This window comes from Triturus cristatus, chromosome 9 (assembly GCF_964204655.1).
Source record: "Triturus cristatus chromosome 9, aTriCri1.1, whole genome shotgun sequence".
In the NCBI taxonomy this organism is placed as follows: domain Eukaryota; kingdom Metazoa; phylum Chordata; class Amphibia; order Caudata; family Salamandridae; genus Triturus; species Triturus cristatus.
In genome coordinates this window covers 1,191,274,846-1,191,292,133 of record NC_140592.1, presented here as the reverse complement: position 1 = coordinate 1,191,292,133, position 17,288 = coordinate 1,191,274,846, and the positions used below count along the sequence as shown (strand labels likewise).

General features: G+C 45.9%; 1 protein-coding gene across 2 annotated transcripts in view; it reads left to right on the top strand.

The window, feature by feature from the left end:
* Positions 1-17,288, top strand: part of AQR (aquarius intron-binding spliceosomal factor) — a 396,399-nt gene that overhangs the window by 312,692 nt on the left and 66,419 nt on the right. For both annotated transcript variants that reach the window (XM_085627198.1, XM_085627199.1), the window contains exons 28-30: positions 10,493-10,564; positions 11,391-11,578; positions 12,019-12,190. In XM_085627198.1, coding sequence (XP_085483324.1) covers positions 10,493-10,564; positions 11,391-11,578; positions 12,019-12,190 — 432 coding nt within the window. The remainder of the gene's footprint in view (positions 1-10,492; positions 10,565-11,390; positions 11,579-12,018; positions 12,191-17,288) is intronic.

Sequence of the window (17,288 nt, the reverse complement as noted above, 5' to 3'; positions counted from 1 at the left end):
ATAATGCTCCCTTCTTGGCCACCGTATATTTGCCTATTAATAGTTGCAAGTTCAGGCATTGATCTATAGTACCCATCCCTTTTCTGAAGCCGTACTGGGCCATAGAGAGTGTTCCAGATTCCTCTAGCCAGCCAGTGAATTGGGCAAGGACCACCCTACCCAGTACTTTCACAGAAGAATCTATTAGGGATATCAGGCGATAGCATCTCGGGTCACCTCTATCGCCTTTTTTGTATATGGATATTATAACCGATTTCGCCCAAGTGGAGGGGAGACCCAAATGGCAGGCATTAACAAAGACATTAAATAAAATCTTGGACCAAATTTTTATATCTGATTTAAAAAGGTCTACCGGGACTCCATCGAGTCCCGGAGCCTTATTACTTGTCATTTGCATGATGGCGTGTGTGACTTCCAATTCTGTAAAGGACAAAGTATATTTCTCCATATTTAAAGTTGGGCCTTCCATCATCCCATCTCCGTCATACACCTGTTTAAAATGACTGAACCATTTTTCTTCTTGGATACCACAGTCAAGCTCATTGTTGCTTTTGTCCTGAAAAAAGGGCTTATTGACCACAGACCAAAATTTGGCACTATTTTTAATTACATCTATAGATAAAAGTTCATTCCACGCTTCCTCCCTAATTTCATTTTTACGCTTACTTTGAGCCTTTTTGTAAACTTTCCTAAGTGCAGCGATTTCCGCTTTGTCAGGTGGCACGGTTTTCAACGCCACCATCAACTTCCGTTGGGCTATTGAGCAACTATGATCAAACCATTTCTCCCCGTTTCTGGGTTGCCCCTTCCATACTTTTTAAAGGTCACTATCGACCTGGGAGCAAATTCTGCCATAGGCTACCAAGACCTCATCGCCTATAATACCCTCTTTCAAACAGGTAGACATTTCATCCCCAACCTTTCCCATCAAGTTTTCATTGAAGTCCTTCGGTACCACTCGGCACCATTTCAGACGACGTGTTTGATCAGTGGGCCTTATGTCCAAAATTCCAACAGTCAGGTTGTCAGATTCTTTTTTCCTTAAATCTTCAGACAGTCACCTGAACAGGGTTATGATCACCATAAGTAGACCAGCTGACTTTATACTGGCTCACCCTGTTAACTAAATTTACACTCACAAAAATATAGTCAATAGTGGACCCCAGGACGCTTCCTTTATATGTTGGGATATCTCCTGTGTAATTGATGGGGTAGATCAAATCATTACCAGCGATGAGGTCCTCTAGGTACAAACCCTGCGGGGTATGTTCAAAATGAATATTTTCTTGATTTGGTGGGCCTAAACTGTCCCAAACAAAACAATTACCTAAACAACGATGAACGTTAAAATCACCAAGCACAATAACCGAATAAGGATTCCTATTGTTGATATTATACATTTCCAAGAAATCATATAGACTGACTAAATGTTCATAAGGCGTACTCTTAGCAAAAGAATTATAAAAATTGACAATGAGCGTTCCCATTTGAATTAGTTTGAATTTCCACTGCAAGGCAATAAGGCGAACCTGTCTCCACTTTAGTATAGGTTCCCTCAAGTTTCAATGAAATAAGGGTTAAGAGGCCGCCCTTTGCCCTACCCCTACAAGAAACCACTGCAGCTGACCAAAAAGCGGCATACCCATCCAACAAGAAAGTATTTTCCGTGTCCCAGGTCTCTTGTAGCCCAATAATTTCACAGCCTAGTAAACAATTCCTCCACAGTGGATCATTTGCTTTACTATTAAGCCCAGCGATGTTCCAACTAAGGACCCTCGTACCTGGATGCTGAGGTGGCACTCCCACCGAGCCGTCAGTAGTGCCACCATGGGCATCCCCCTCTATAATCGTAACATTTAGGGTACCCTCCTCCCCTGTGCACATTAAATTTTCATTTGTCCCCTGATCCTCCTCGTGGTCAGAATAGGAGCTTCTTTAGTGGGTGTAAGAAGGTCCCAATCAAAATCAAGTCAATCGTTTGAGTCTAAATCACTCAAAAGTTCATAGCGATTGGATATAGGGTTACCATGGACAATCCGCCCTTCAGGACCAGTTTCTCTGCCCCTGGATAGATCATTTATGGGCTGCTTTGTCCGGTATCTATAGAAGTATCCCAGTGGGCGAAGAGTGATACCCTGGTCAGTATATGGGAGCGAGGAAGCTCTTAACAGGGCATTATTAACTAGGAATGGATTACTAAAGTTTATGATGACACAGTCCCCCTTAATATTCTTACGTGAGCGCCCTATCCATGAGACTCTCCTGGTAGTTAATATCTGGTGTGATAACTCTACAGGGAACGCACACTGTTTGTTTAACCACGAAACAGATTTGTTCTTTAGAGATTCGTGGGATTCTGGTTTGTTTAGCAAATCAGCTTCTAAAAGAGGTGGGACATTAGTCAGCACTGCCACAAGTGGGGCACACTCAGGGGGTAAGTCTGGTTGTGCACCCACCGTGCGCTTAATCCTAGTTTCCCTCTTACTCACTGGGCAAATATCTAGAAGTGGAGTTTCATTCACTGCTGTCAGGGGTACCACATCTGGGGATTCAACTGGGTTTGGTACTTCCTTAGGAGGCTTATGTAGCTCAGTTTTTCCCCTTGGGCCCTCAGCTGTAATACTAGCATTTGCAGATAAATCACTGCGGGGACCCAAACGTTTTCGTAAACTTTCAATTTCTGCCGATAGTACACCAATTTTGGTCACTAAGGGTTCAACTATCTTAAGAATTTTAGCCTCCATACTACCAATCAAACAGTCTAATTGTTCAGAGTCTAATTTTGTTTTGGAGTTGTTTAACAGAACCTCCCTTGAGGTATCCCCATTTATGGACAAAGGACCTGTTTTTTTGTGGCTATTTCGACCACCTCCCCGTTTAAGTTGTGTGTATTTACGAGGTCTCAGCACTCTCTGGGTTGCCGGAACCAAGGGCTCCTCTAATGGAGCCTCATTGGTGTCATTTAGGTCAGCCATATTAGCTTGAATCAGCTCTAATTCAAGAGAAAGAGGAGCTAGTTCTGCCAAGTTTGCCGAGTCGTGTTTTTCACTACTGCAGCTAGCACCATGAGAGGGCGAAGATAGTGTAGTGGGCGTACTATTCAGTAAGGGGGAAATGGAGGTAGGAGTAGAACCCTGGCCTAGTGATTTGCGTCTTTCGCTATTTATTTTGGTAACGACTTTCACCAGATAATTATCAAGTGTTGCAGCAGTGGAAGGTGTTTTGCCTAATGTGGATTTCAACATTTTCACAGAAACCTCGGGATATATTAAAAATTAATTAAACAATACCATGCTGTAATAACGCCTATACGAATAAAAGGTAGCCAAATAAATCAAAACAAGAATCAATCAGTTCCTTGTGGTATGAGTCACCACCTAAACTCAATGGGCGATGCAACTCACTGAGTCCAACAGAGGGGAGACGGGAACGAATACCTGACACCAATAATAACGTGGCCCGTCCCGGCCTCCTCGTGCCTCTGAGGGTCACAGAGGGCCCGCCCTTTGCCCGGCGCCGCCCACGCACGTCCCGCGAGGCGGGAGTCCAGATTAAAATTTAAGCGCCACTGGGCGCGAGCTGGCGGTGTACGGCATCCGGCCGCTAAGGCTCCTGGGAAGTGTAGTCTCCCCACACAGCGGCCGCGCCCTTAGGTATAACAGGGCTGCAGGCGGCGGGGGAGACCGACGATGTGTGTTCCCGCAAGACCTCAAGGGACACAGGGATTCAGCAGGGGCACAGCAAGGATCCACAGAAACCAACAGACAGGTAATTTCCCCGCACTGTTCGCAGGAATGCTAACAAGGCTCCCACTCGGCCGGAGTCCAGATTCAAATTTAAGCGCCACTGGGCGCGAGCTGGCTGTGTACGGCGTCCGGCCGCTAAGGCTCCTGGGAAGTGTAGTCTCCCCACACAGCGGCCGCGCCCTTAGGTGTAACAGGGCTGCAGGCGGCGGGGGAGACCGACGATGTGTGTTCCCGCAAGACCTCAAGGGACACAGGGATTCAGCAGGGGCAGAGCAAGGATCCGCAGAAACCAACAGACAGGTAATTTCCCCGCACTGTTCGCAGGAATGCTAAGGCACTAGGAGTAGCGGCACTCAGAAGAGCCATATGTTCGAGGCATATGAGCTGCAGATTACACACTTTTGCATAGATCGCCATCTGGTGTTGGGCCCGGATGTTTGCAGTTTGTTTTTCCTCTTGGAAAGTCTTTGGAAGTCACGAGGTCGGTGACTCCTCCCTTGGTTCGTATTGCGCATGGGCTTCGGCTCCATCCTCAGATTGTTTTTTTTCCGACATCGGGCTCGGATGTAATACTTCGCGCTCCGGTTCCGAACATTCCAGTTCGACAATCGAAGAGGAATCCTCGCTTTCCGCGGTATTGTTTAGATACTGATCTCCTCAATCACCTTCTTCTTCAACGCACCTTCGATTCCAGTCATCGACGGCGGCCTTCGGGCCTATCCAGGCTCCGGTCCCGGCTGATGGAAAGAACTCCATTCAAGAAGTGCCCTCGATGTGGGTCCAAATTCCCCCACACCGATCTTCATGAGGTGTGCAACCTCTGCCTCTCCCCTGAACACGAGGCTCGAGACTGTCCCGCCTGCAAGTCTTTTAGATCCAAAAAGACTATTCGAGATCGAAGGGCCAGACGAAAAATGGTGCACTCCTCGACCTCCGTTCCAGTCGACATCTTCGGGGACGACGTCAAAACTCCGGGACACCAGCACACCGAAGAGGACCTCGTCAGTGCTTCCGAAGCCGACGACTCGGATGTGGAGGACATCACCCCGGCGCAGAGGGTCGTGAGTAAAATACCCCCTCCCACACCCGCGCCGACACCCAAAAAGGCTTCGGTCACGCCTTCGCCTTCGGGCCTAGGCAAGACCAAAGACACTGCTTCGAACACCCCACCTTCTGGCCCGGTGACGAAGCCAAGTAAGCCTTCCGGCTGCTCGGGCTCGAGCCAGCCTGCCAGCGGTGCCTAAAAACACCCTTCGGCACCGAAGAAAAGATCGGCCTCTACCTTGACACTGAGCTCCACACCAAAGCCCTCGGTGTTCAAACCCAGCCTCTCGGTGCCGACCAAACATCATAAGGCCCTCGGCACCGACACTCCCGCGCCGAAGCCTGTCTCGGCACCGAACAAAAAATCGGAGGTTCCCAAAAAGCACAGCACAGACAAGCCTAGGAAGCCGTCGGCCCCAAAAACGTTGGCGCCGACCGAACAACCAGTGTCGCAAGAACTTTTTACACCGGATCCTTTGCAAAGGACACTTACCAAGGATCCAAAAACTGGACATTTGGCACTGTCTTCTAAAAAGAGACATTTGGACAAACCAGCTCCACCTCCACCTCCAAAGAGGAAGGACTGTGCTACTTCCCCTTTCAGAGTGCCTTCCCCACCTCCTCCACCTCCTCGACCCCCTCCACCTTCTCCACCCCTGCCTCATCGCTCTCCGACCCCGTCTCCAGACCATGGTGATCAGGGGGACCCATACTACGACCCAGCAGATGTGCCACAAGACCCTACCCCTACAGGATCCCCAGACCCCTGGGATGATTATAATAATCCAGACATTCAAGATGCCCCACAAGATGACCTATATCCATCCAGGCCATCTCCACCAGAAGACTCGCTAGGTTTTCACCACCTACTTCAGAGGGCGGCACATTATCACGGGGTAGAGCTACACACTGACCCAGTAGAGGAAGATTTCCTCCTAGACACCTTTGATACTGCACATAGGTCTACTGCTATACTACCTATGCTCAAAGGGGTAATAAAACATGCGCCAGAGGTTTTTAAAGACCCGTTCAGGGCTAGGATCCTAAACCCACGCATAGAAAAAAAGTATAAAGCTGCCCCCACAGATCCTGCCTACATCAAAGGGCCAGCGCCACTGGATTCCCTAGTGGTATCCACCGCACGAAAGAGATCAAATTCCCAGGCGTCAGGCGAAGCACCACCACCCGACAAAGAATCAAAGCTCCTGGACGCGTCCGGAAAACGCACTGCGTCACAGGCAGCCAATATATGGTGTATCGCAAAAACTCAAGCGCTATTGGCCAGATGCGACAGAGCGCATTATGATGAACTAGAAACCATCATGCACCATCTCCCAGAAAAATATAAAAATAGGCCCAATGAATTAATTCAAGAGGGTAAGACCATAACTAATACCTCTATACGCTGTGCCTTAGACGCAGCAGACACAGCCTCCAGGGCCATTAACACCAGTGTCCTACTCCGTCGACACGCTTGGCTGAGAGTTTCAGGCTTTAAACCTGAGGTACAAGCCTCCATATTAAACCATCCATTCGATCAGGAACATTTATTCGGTCCAAAGATAGATGAGGCCCTCGAGAAGATGAAAAAATACACAGATACGGCGAAATCTATGGGAGCCCTACAGTCACACCCTCCTAGGCGCTCCTTTCGCCGCTCTTCCTTTCGGGGCACGGGCAGAGGCTACTCCTCAGATAGCGCGTCCACGTCCTACAAATCCCCTCCTCAGTCCACCTTCACAAAAGGTTATCAAAGAGGCGGCTATAGAGGCAATAACAATAAAGGCAGAGGCAAAACAAATACAGCCCGTTCTGCCACACCGCCTACCCAATGACTTTCCCCTGCTCCCCCCAGACCATCCCACTCCGGTCGGGGGCAGACTACAAAATTTCCTTCACGTCTGGGAGTCCATCACATCAGACAAGTGGGTGACCCAAATTATTCGTTCAGGATACCGCCTAGAACTCACATCTACCCCCCCAACATTCCACCCAGGCAACGCCCAATGTCACAAGAACATTCCACGTTACTAAAACAGGAGGTAATCTCCCTCCTACAAAAACACGCAATAGAACAAGTCCCCCACGATCAGCAAAATGTAGGGGTCTACTCCCTATATTTTCTGATACCAAAAAGAGACGAAACTCTACGACCTATCTTAGATCTCCGGCCTCTAAACACATGCATACATTCGGACCATTTTCACATGGTAACACTTCAGCAGGTACTTCCGCTCCTCTCCCAGAACGACTTTCTCACCACACTGGACTTGAAAGACGCGTACTTTCACATTCCGGTACATCATGCCCACAGAAAGTACCTCAGATTCGTAGTGGACGGGCAACACTACCAGTTCAAAGTGCTCCCATTCGGGGTCACAACAGCACCACGGGTATTCACCAAGTGCCTAGCGGTAGTGGCGGCACATCTCAGAAGACAGCACATTCACGTCTTCCCGTATCTGGACGACTGGCTAATAAAAGCAGCGTCCTACAACCAATGTGTACACCACACCGCCACTACAATCCAACTACTTCATCAACTAGGCTTCACGGTGAACCACCAAAAGTCCCAGCTAACACCATCCCACATAAAGCAATACCTCGGTGCCACCATAGACACCTCAAAAGCCATAGCCTACCCCAATCCGTCCAGGATTGCAAGCATTCAGGCTTTGAGTCAAAAATGCATACTTCAACACTCCCTCCCAGCAAGAGTGTTTATGCAACTGATAGGGATGATGGCCTCTAGCATTTTCATAGTGCCTCATGCAAGACTCCAGATGCGTCCACTCCAAGAGTGCTTAGCGCGCCAATGGAACAAGGCCCAGGGGCAACTGACAGATCTGGTGTTGGTAGACGGTCGCACCCATCGCTCTCTGCAGTGGTGGAACACCACAAATGTTTCCAGAGGTCGACTGTTCCTGGACCTGGTTCCACAAATAATCCTGACAACAGACGCATCGCTCTCCGGCTGGGGAGCTCATCTACTACACCTCACAGTGCAGGGCACATGAACGCCGCAACAAAAGTTACTCCACATCAATCATCTGGAGTTACTGGCAATCTTTCTAGCCCTAAAATCCTTTCACACACAGATTTTAGGCAAGGCAGTCCTTATCCGCACAGACAACATGACCGCCATGTACTACATCCAAAAACAAGGCGGCACACACTCTCCACAGCTCTCTCAACTAGCACAGAGCATATGGAGATGGCCAATTCCACACAAAATCTTTCTCCTAGCCCAGCTTGTCCCAGGAGTCCAAAACACCATGGCAGATCTTCTCAGCAGACAGACGCAGCAGATCCACGAGTTGGAACTTCACCCGCAGGTTCTTCACCCGTTCTTTCAGATGTGGGGGCATCCACAGATAGACCTATTCACCACCCACGAAAACAAAAAATGCCCAAGCTTCACCGCCAGATACCCACACCCATTGTCCAAAGGCAATGCGATATGGATGAACTGGTCAGGCAAATTTGCATACGCCTTTCCACCTCTCCCACCAATTCCATTAGTGGTGCGAAAGTAGCTCCAACATGGGCCAGACAACCATGGTACACCACGCTGCTGGAACTCTCAGTAGTGCCACACCAAAAATTACACCGCTCACCATGCCTCCTAACCCAGAACCATGGAGAGATCAGACACCCGGGCTCAGCTCAACCTTGCGATCTGGCTCCTGAAATCCTAGAATTCGGATACCTTAACCTTCCCCCCGACTGTATGAATGTTATCAGAGAGGCTAGACGTCCTACCACTAGAGCCTGCTACGCTGCCAAGTGGAAAAGATTTGTTGTTTATTGCCATAACAACATAATCAACCCTCTAGACGCATCCATACAGCACATTATATGCTACTTACTACACCTACAAAGATGTAACCTAGCATATACATCCATTCGGCTACACCTCGCAGCAATTGCCGCTTACTTACAAAACAGACAGCACCTATCACTTTTCAGAGTGCCTGCCATTAAAGCCTTCATGGAAGGCCTAAAACGAATAATTCCCCCCAGAGTGCCACCCTCACCTGTGTGGAACTTAAATATAGTGCTCACAAGGCTAATGGGACCGCCTTTTGAACCCTTGCATAAATGCGAACTGCTTTCCTTGTAGCCATCACCTCCCTTAGAAGGGTCAGTGAAATACAAACACTTACTATACAAGAACCTTTTCTCCAAATGCACCCGAACAAGGTTGTCCTACGTACCAACCCAAAATTCCTACCCAAAGTCATCTCACCCTTTCATCTAAACCAATCGGTAGAATTACCGTTTTTTTTCTCGCAAACTCAAACTGTTGCAGAAAGGGCTCTACACACACTGGATGTTAAAAGGGCCTTGCTTTACTATATCCAGAGAACACAACCTTTCAGGAAAACAAAGCAATTGTTTGTCTCTTTCTCTCCAGCTCATAAAGGCAACCCCATCTCTAAATCAGGGATAGCTAGGTGGATTGTAAAATGCATACAGATTTGCTACCACAAAGCAAAACGCATGCTATCTGTTCCCCCTAAAGCCCACTCTACAAGCAAGATGGGGGCTTCTATGGCTTTTCTAGGGAAGATCCCATTAGATGATATCTGCAAGGCAGCTACATGGTCAACACCGCACACTTTCACTAAACATTACTGTGTAGATGTGCAAACCAAGCAACAAGCTAGTGTGGGCCAGGCTGTACTAAAAACACTATTTCAAACCACTGCAACCGATACCGGTGGTCGCCGCTAAGGTTGGGAACTGCTATATAGTCTATGCAAAAGTGTGTAATCTGCAGCTCATCTGCCTCGAACGGAATATGCTACTTACCAGTATGCATCTGTTCTTGGCATGTAGAGCTGCAGATCTACACACGCCCACCCGCCTCCCCGGCTACCTGTATCTGTTCCAGTCTATCTTATTTAGATACAACACACATGGGTTTCTTCACTGTTACTACTACGCTCCATCTTTCCCTACTGGCGAAAAACAATCTGAGGATGGAGCCGAAGCCCATGCGCAATACGAACCAAGGAAGGAGTCACCGACCTCGTGACTTCCAAAGACTTTCCAAGAGGAAAAACAAACTGCAAACATCCGGGCCCAACACCAGATGGCGATCTATGCAAAAGTGTGTAGATCTGCAGCTCTACATGCCAAGAACAGATGCATACTGGTAAGTAGCATTTTCCTTTCTTTACAGCGTAGTAATGTCTGCATTATTACCATGTGAGCATTGGGTAGTCATAAGGCCCACCCCTCTATCTCCACTGCAATGTCTGTTACAGTGTCTTGATTGGCCGGGTGTTCAGACAGATGTGTGTGCAGGGTGCAAGAGAGAGGCACCCATTTGCTTAAGGCAGCTTTTGAGACCTAGGCTTTTGTTTTACATAAATTGGGACACTTGTGAATAACTATCTCTTTCCCCCCAACATTGTGTACTTTTTACAGTTTACCAAATTGTGGCAAAATTGCTTGTCATTATTAATCATAATGATTTTGATTGATGGCATAGTTTATAATTGTATGTACAATTTACTATGAAATGCAAATTTTGTGTTAAAGATATGTGAAATGTTTTGGCCCTTGCATGTCATACGTGAATTCGGAAGTATTTTATTAAATACAAATATTACTCCATTGTGAAATTATGTTCCCTTTTCTGCGCAGCCATTGTAATTGTATTAAACAGTTTTTTCTGCTTTTGCTCCTTGCAGTATGACAACATTTTAATGGAGGAGTCTGCACAAATTCTGGAGATAGAAACCTTCATCCCTCTCCTCCTTCAGGTAAAGCCACGCTGCTGTGTTCTCAGACTGATTTTACTTGTTCAGTACACTCCTAATCAATATATTTTCAGTGATAATTTGTGAACTAATTTTTGTGGTGCTCTAGCTGTGCCTTTCACTGCTATTGCAAGATTACACTGGCATTATTCAGGTCTTTTTGGGGTTTTTTTCACCGTGAAATTTTACAAAATTGTACCTTGACATTTCAAGCAATTTGAATATTAATGTGCTAATTCATGAATGCAACCTAACTAGCGTAGCTCTTGAATATTTGTAATTCACAACCCACTGTAAATAGGTCAGCCGTCCTGAGACTGCCTCTCATACTGGGAGTCTTTTCATGCTTACCAATGATGTTTAATAACCCCTTAAGCTCTCACATATAAGGTCAATGCATAATCAAGGTGTCAACTGACCCCAAGCCTTCTACTTGTATTGTCAACTTGTCAGCAAATTCTGTAGAAGGCATGGCACCATGCATATCCTAAAACCAGGATCTCTGCTTAGTGGATTTGTCCTTATTGTCAAAATGTTTCACACCTGTATGTTCATATCAGTTTCCAGTGAATCACTTGTTCAGTCTACATGTTATCAAAATGCTTTTTATGTTCATTATTAACTTTTGTATATGTGTGTTATCCATTTGCTTGTTTTAAGTATTTCTGGTACTAAATGTTTAGTGCTGACTTTTTACAAGAAAAGAAAACAGTGCCCACCCCTTGTTAGTATAGATTCCAGACGGACAACCTACTCACACATGTGAAGACAACCTGTTGGCTTATTGTTTAAAAACGTGGATGTTTTCCATTTTTATTTTAACGGATAGAACCCTGAAGATGGGTTCAGCCGCCTGAAGCGCTGGATTATGATTGGAGACCATCACCAGCTCCCTCCTGTCATTAAGAACATGGCCTTTCAGAAGTACTCCAACATGGAGCAGTCCCTATTCACAAGGTTTGTTCGACTGGGGGTGCCGACTGTGGATCTGGATGCCCAGGGCAGAGCAAGAGCCAGGTGAGTCTGTGCTTATAGTGCATGCTATTATTCCGCTGATTCCCAAATGTTAGTAAAAATGCAAAGCACGGATTGAGGTCAATAATTGTGCAGAGGAGACATCTATCTTTGTTCTTGTGAAATTAGAGCACAGAATTATTTTCAACAGCACCTTCTACTTTGCGGGGAGATTGACACACTTGCACAATGTGAAAGGCACATAGTATGCACCTCTAGGTACAAAGCATATAAATAACTATTTTCATGAGATGATCAGCTGATAGTGAAACAGAACTGTATTGAACACTTTGAGCTTCCTTGTTATTGGGGGGGAGGGGGTGTTGCTATAAAGTGGATTATAGATTGATTGAGTAGGAGTAGACCAAGGTCTATGAGTCCGTGTGAGTGATTTCAACATCACAGTACAAAACAGTCGGTAACTTTCATTCTTTGTCGAGCAGTTTGTGCAATCTCTACAACTGGCGCTATAAGAATCTGGGAAATCTTCCACATGTTCAGCTGATGCCTGAATTCCGTGCTGCCAACGCTGGACTCTTGTACGACTTCCAGCTCATCAATGTTGAAGACTTTCATGGTGTGGGAGAGTCTGAACCAAATCCATACTTCTACCAGGTAAGCCAAGGATTGAAGGGATTTCTATTTTCCATTCTACGGGTGTGTGTGGAACCTCTGCCTCTGTAGCATCGGCACCCTTAACTTATTAAATATAATCTTTTAGGTCAACCTAGATATTACACGATATGTAGAAAGAATGTTAGCAGTGCAAAAGAAAAAAATGTTGGAACGGAATGTAAGTCTCCACAATACAATCTGTTTCTCGCCTCCCTGATCCGTGTTTACACTCCATAATAGCATTGCTTTTTGTTTTTTTCTTTCCACTTAAGCATACTTTTAGGAGTAGGCTCTATTCTTCCCTCTTCCACATCTCAGTGTTGCTACTTGTCCATAAGGGCCCCAGTGTTTTCACCTTCGCTCTGTCCTCCTCAATGACCCTGGTTAGGAACCAGTAACCATTTTGCATTCCAATTTGCTATTCAATACCCTCATCTTTGTTTCTTTTATTAGGGCATAGCAGATCACACTTATCAGTTCCTCTGACCATTCTGCGTAGGCATTATTTTCTAACACATTCACCTGACTTTGTTAACATATCATAGCTGCACTATTCCTGGAAGTCAACAGAAGTTAACTTCGTGTCTCACAACTCCTTCTCTGTAGCGTGACAATTTACTTCTGTCTCCATGATTTGTTTTGACATTGATTCAGTCTTTCCCTCAATAGCATCCTGCTTTACATATTGGGCGTGTAACCTTTCTGAAGACTTTCAGGAGATGAACATAATTTGCTCTAAATATCTAATTGTCTTTTCCCTGCCTTAGCTTTCCATTCCCCTGTTTGCCTAGTATCGAGTCCACAGAGTTTGGCTATGTAGTTCAAAGAATTGTAAGCTGGGGCTCCGTATGACTTTGTCCTTCCTTTTTGCCCTCATTCTGTTTGCCATTGTTGTGATCAAGGTCTCTGCCAATTCTTGGCACTTGGCGTGATCCTATTATAATGCAATAATGAAATTGTATTAGACTGAATGTTAAGGGCCAGTGTAGCCCCATTAAGTGCCAAAATCCAATTAGCATAAATTCATGACATTCAAGTCAGTATGGCTGCTGTCCATAAAACATGTATTTTTAACTTATTTAATGGCATTACTATAAAGCACTTCATAAGCAGCACCAGTAAACAGTTGTCAGACATTTCATAGCCAATATGAAAAATGATCCCAGGATGAGAGATTGGCAAAATTACTCATTTCAGGAAATATGATGTATATAGGAATAAAAATGCAATAGAAACAACATCAAGGGTACAAAGTTCCACAGGTAGTTAGTCCAAATTAAATTTTGTTTTTTTGTGTCCCTGACATTTCCTTTTGTGAAGGGCCACTTCTCTCCTCAAAATGCAGTTGTTCAAGAAACATGCATTAATTCATGCCTTGTTTCCATCTACTAGAGGAGCAGAGTTTGTGTCCCTTTGGGCAAGTGTTAGACCTTGGTGTGTAGTGGCTGGCTTCCACATCTTCAAAGATGTTGAGGAGAATACATTTTGGAGTTGACAGGTCTTGTCAACCAAGGACCTTTGTTGGAATACCAAATATTGCCTGCCCTGATGGTCCAATAAACATATTTTATTACATTTGAAATGTATAAGATTCCTCTGGGCACATTGAGGCAGGTTTTTGATTCACCTAGCTTCATTTAAGAAGCAACAGAAGAGGGGCTTCTCCGATAAGAGTTAGGAAACACCTGCAATAGGCAAACTTTATGCTGATCCCGAGGCCAGATTTATTGTAATCCAAGATGTAATATTTTAGAAATTACTCTGATTAGGGTATATACACTTCTAATTGCTTTACCTAACTGATGGACAACAGCTCATCTTATATTAGGACATTTACCTTCATAGTGTGGAAATTCTAATGGATACTTCTAACTGGAGATTCATCACTTTAAAATAATCCCTAGGCACCAAACTGTATCCGTAAAATTTTCCATCAGCATTGCTGTTCATTTCTCTCTGCACCTTCAAACACTGATCCGAAGCTCTGCTCCCAATTTCATTGGTCTTCTAATGACTGCTAAAAACAAATTAGTGTTCTAGCTACAACAGCATTGTTTAAAACGACCGGTTTCAGACAATGCTGCAACTGCAGAAAACCAATGTCAGTCATAGACCCAGATGAGGTTTGTGTGTTGGCTTAAGTATCGACTTGTTGTCGTGGCACAAAAGTGCCCTTATGCGCAAGAAGGTGATCGGGGACCTTGAAGTGAAGCTGTAGGTCTATGAACACAAGAAGTACTTGTGCTGTTCGCGCATGCTGTCCTCCCACTCGAAATGGAAGGCACAGACTCTGTGCCGCTCCCCATCACGTTCCCCCAGGAGGTCAAGCTCTTTTTTTAATTTATTTTTTATTTCAAAGTATTTTATTAAATTTTTTATAAGCAAAGACATGTGCATTTCTCTTACAGGGTTAGCCAATCGCGTTTTTACAGTCTCGTTTTGAGGTACTTTGACACATATATTTAGCTAACCCCACATGACGTATTCTGCTAAGAACAAGAAAAAAAAAATGAAAGAAAAGAAAGGCAGGAGAGAAAGGGTTGAGGAAAGAGCAAGAAGACAGGCTCTGTGGTTATAAGTCTTTTGACATGTGGCTAGCTTGCTTGTGGAGGGATAGGGTTACCTGTTGGAACACCTACTGCCCTGAGGGGCCATGGCAGTTGCGCTCAGTTGCCTTTACCTTAGTATCCCCGGAGGGAGTTGTTTTCATGGGGGTGGGTAAAAATCAGGTACGTGTCAAGTGATTTACACATTCCTCTCTATGCTGGTCTCCAGGGTGAGTTCTGTAGTGCAATGTTGTCCGCCCCTCTAAGGTGCGTGATCCAGTTGAACCAGCCTTTGTATGAGGTCTTGCTTGTGTCTTTCCAATTGGCTAGAACCATTTTCACTGCCGCAGTCAGTAGGAGGTCTAAAAGGTCTTTATCGTGATCTGATCTTAGGTCTGCGGTCATGAATGCGGTGGTGATGGAGGAAAAATCATAAGCTCTAACTCGAACTACTCCCTTATAAATCAAAGTCCACTCACTCTGAATCTAAAGAGAAGGCGCAAGGCTGACCTGATGTGAGTCATTCACCTTTGGGGTCTCTGTTCTTGGAGCCAGTCCCTCAGTTGATTCTGGTGCACCCTGAGTTTCCCCGGCCATTGACAACAAAGCAAATTGCAGCCATCATATAACCCATGGTGCAGATTCTTGCCGTACTTCCGGTTCCCTTTGTTGCACATTTAGTCCTCAAGGTACCAGCAGGGGCCCTTCATCAGTTTATCACCACGGATCCATCCTCCGCACCGTCTGACCTCTTGTGATGCGTTTTGGACCCCGTACCAACACCAGTACAGGCTGCCACCCTGGCTCCAGGACCTGCACTGGTCCCTTCCACGTCAATGCCAGGGCCAATGCCACTGGTGCTGGAAGAGGAACTGGTATTGATACCGATGTCAGACACCAAATTAGCTTTGGCTCAATCTCGACCGATGTTGCGAAAGAGATTACCAAACTCCACCGGTCTTCATGCACCCAGACTATGACCCGATGCTTTTCCAAGAGCGTACTTGCCAGCAGAGGATCCATTATCTTTTTGGTTCTGATTTAGATCAAGGAACAACCCACGGTGTATATAATGATGAGGATGATTGTGTTCTCCCTCTACACAAATGATGCCTGTTACATGGATTTACAAGAGGCCAGTGACTTTGAGACCTCTACTGATGGAGGGCTTGACACTCCACTTGGCCCTCCAGTGAATTAAAGCGCCTTCTTTGGAGCTGTGATCCAGAGGGCAGCTGAGGCTCTGAATTTTCAGCTTCCCTCAGATGAGACCAAAACAAAGGTCCTCACAGATATTTTTATGCCTGGGACAGCTACTTCTGAGCCCTTGTTCCCTTTTAACAAGGCTCGCCCAATACCTTAATGGCCACATGGTCAAACCCCTGTTCTTCTCTGCTGGTAATTAGAAAGATGGATAGGGGTCACAATCCTGCTCATGGCTGTTCTGATGGATACTTTTAACCACAGATTTCTTACCAATTGAATATTCCCCAGGCGTCAGATTGGATCCGGAAAATCTTCAAGGGTACCCTTACATGCTGGTAGCTGGCGTTGCGCAGCTCTGTGTGCATGCCACTCCGCTCTGGTAGTCAAATGTGATGACTCGTATAGGTATCCCCTATACGCGCTGTCGCCAGTTCCTTGCTAAATCCATACATATTAACATACCAGTGTGCAAGGGATAATGTCACCCAATAATTCTACAGGGTTGAAGCTTTGTAGGAGCTGTTAAAAAAAAATGTCTGTGACGGATCCACCAGATTTGTCTTTCGTGCTAGGGACCAAACCACGACTCCTCGGCCTGTAGTGACTACACCTTGATGAATCCAAAAGCAATCTGGGACAGTGAGCCGAAGTTGTATGTTGCCAAACATGGAAAAACTCCACGGCGTGACTGGTTTGAGTTGAAGGGAAAGTCCCGGTCCAGCAGCAGACCTTCATCGCGGTCGAAGCATTTAGGTAGGTCAAAAAAAGAAGCACAAGAAGTCCAAGCGGGACTCGTCCACTTCACACTTCTCTTAATCTCCTGAGAAGGTATGAGAGCCTACACATGTCTCTTGGTCTCACTCTCTAATTCGATCTCCTTTGTAGGATATTCAGACTCTCGTCTTTAAACAACAGGAGTTTCCTGGTCCTCTGGCAACACCTCTGCAAATCAAAGAGTTTTGTGAGGCAATGCTGCGTCTTTCTCATGCTACCGGCTCCCTCTGGAGCGCCTTCGGGCCTCAAGTAACTGCAAGGTGTTCTGACTGGGACTCCAGCATTTACATCCCTGCATCAGCTTTGTTGCTGACATCAGTGATGGTGCCACAACCCACGCAGACTCCTGAGCATTGACAGATGCTGACGCTGTGCTACATCTACATAGTTCAAACAATTGTGCTTTCTGACTCCAAGCTGACTGTACTTCAACTGAGATCGAGCCCATACACTGATCCCACCATGCCGCAGCCTTTCCGTAACGCATAGTGCTCTGACACTTTGCCCTTGCCTCAAGGAAGAAACCATATCCTCCATTATCCTTTTGGCAGAGATTCTGATTATAATTGCTA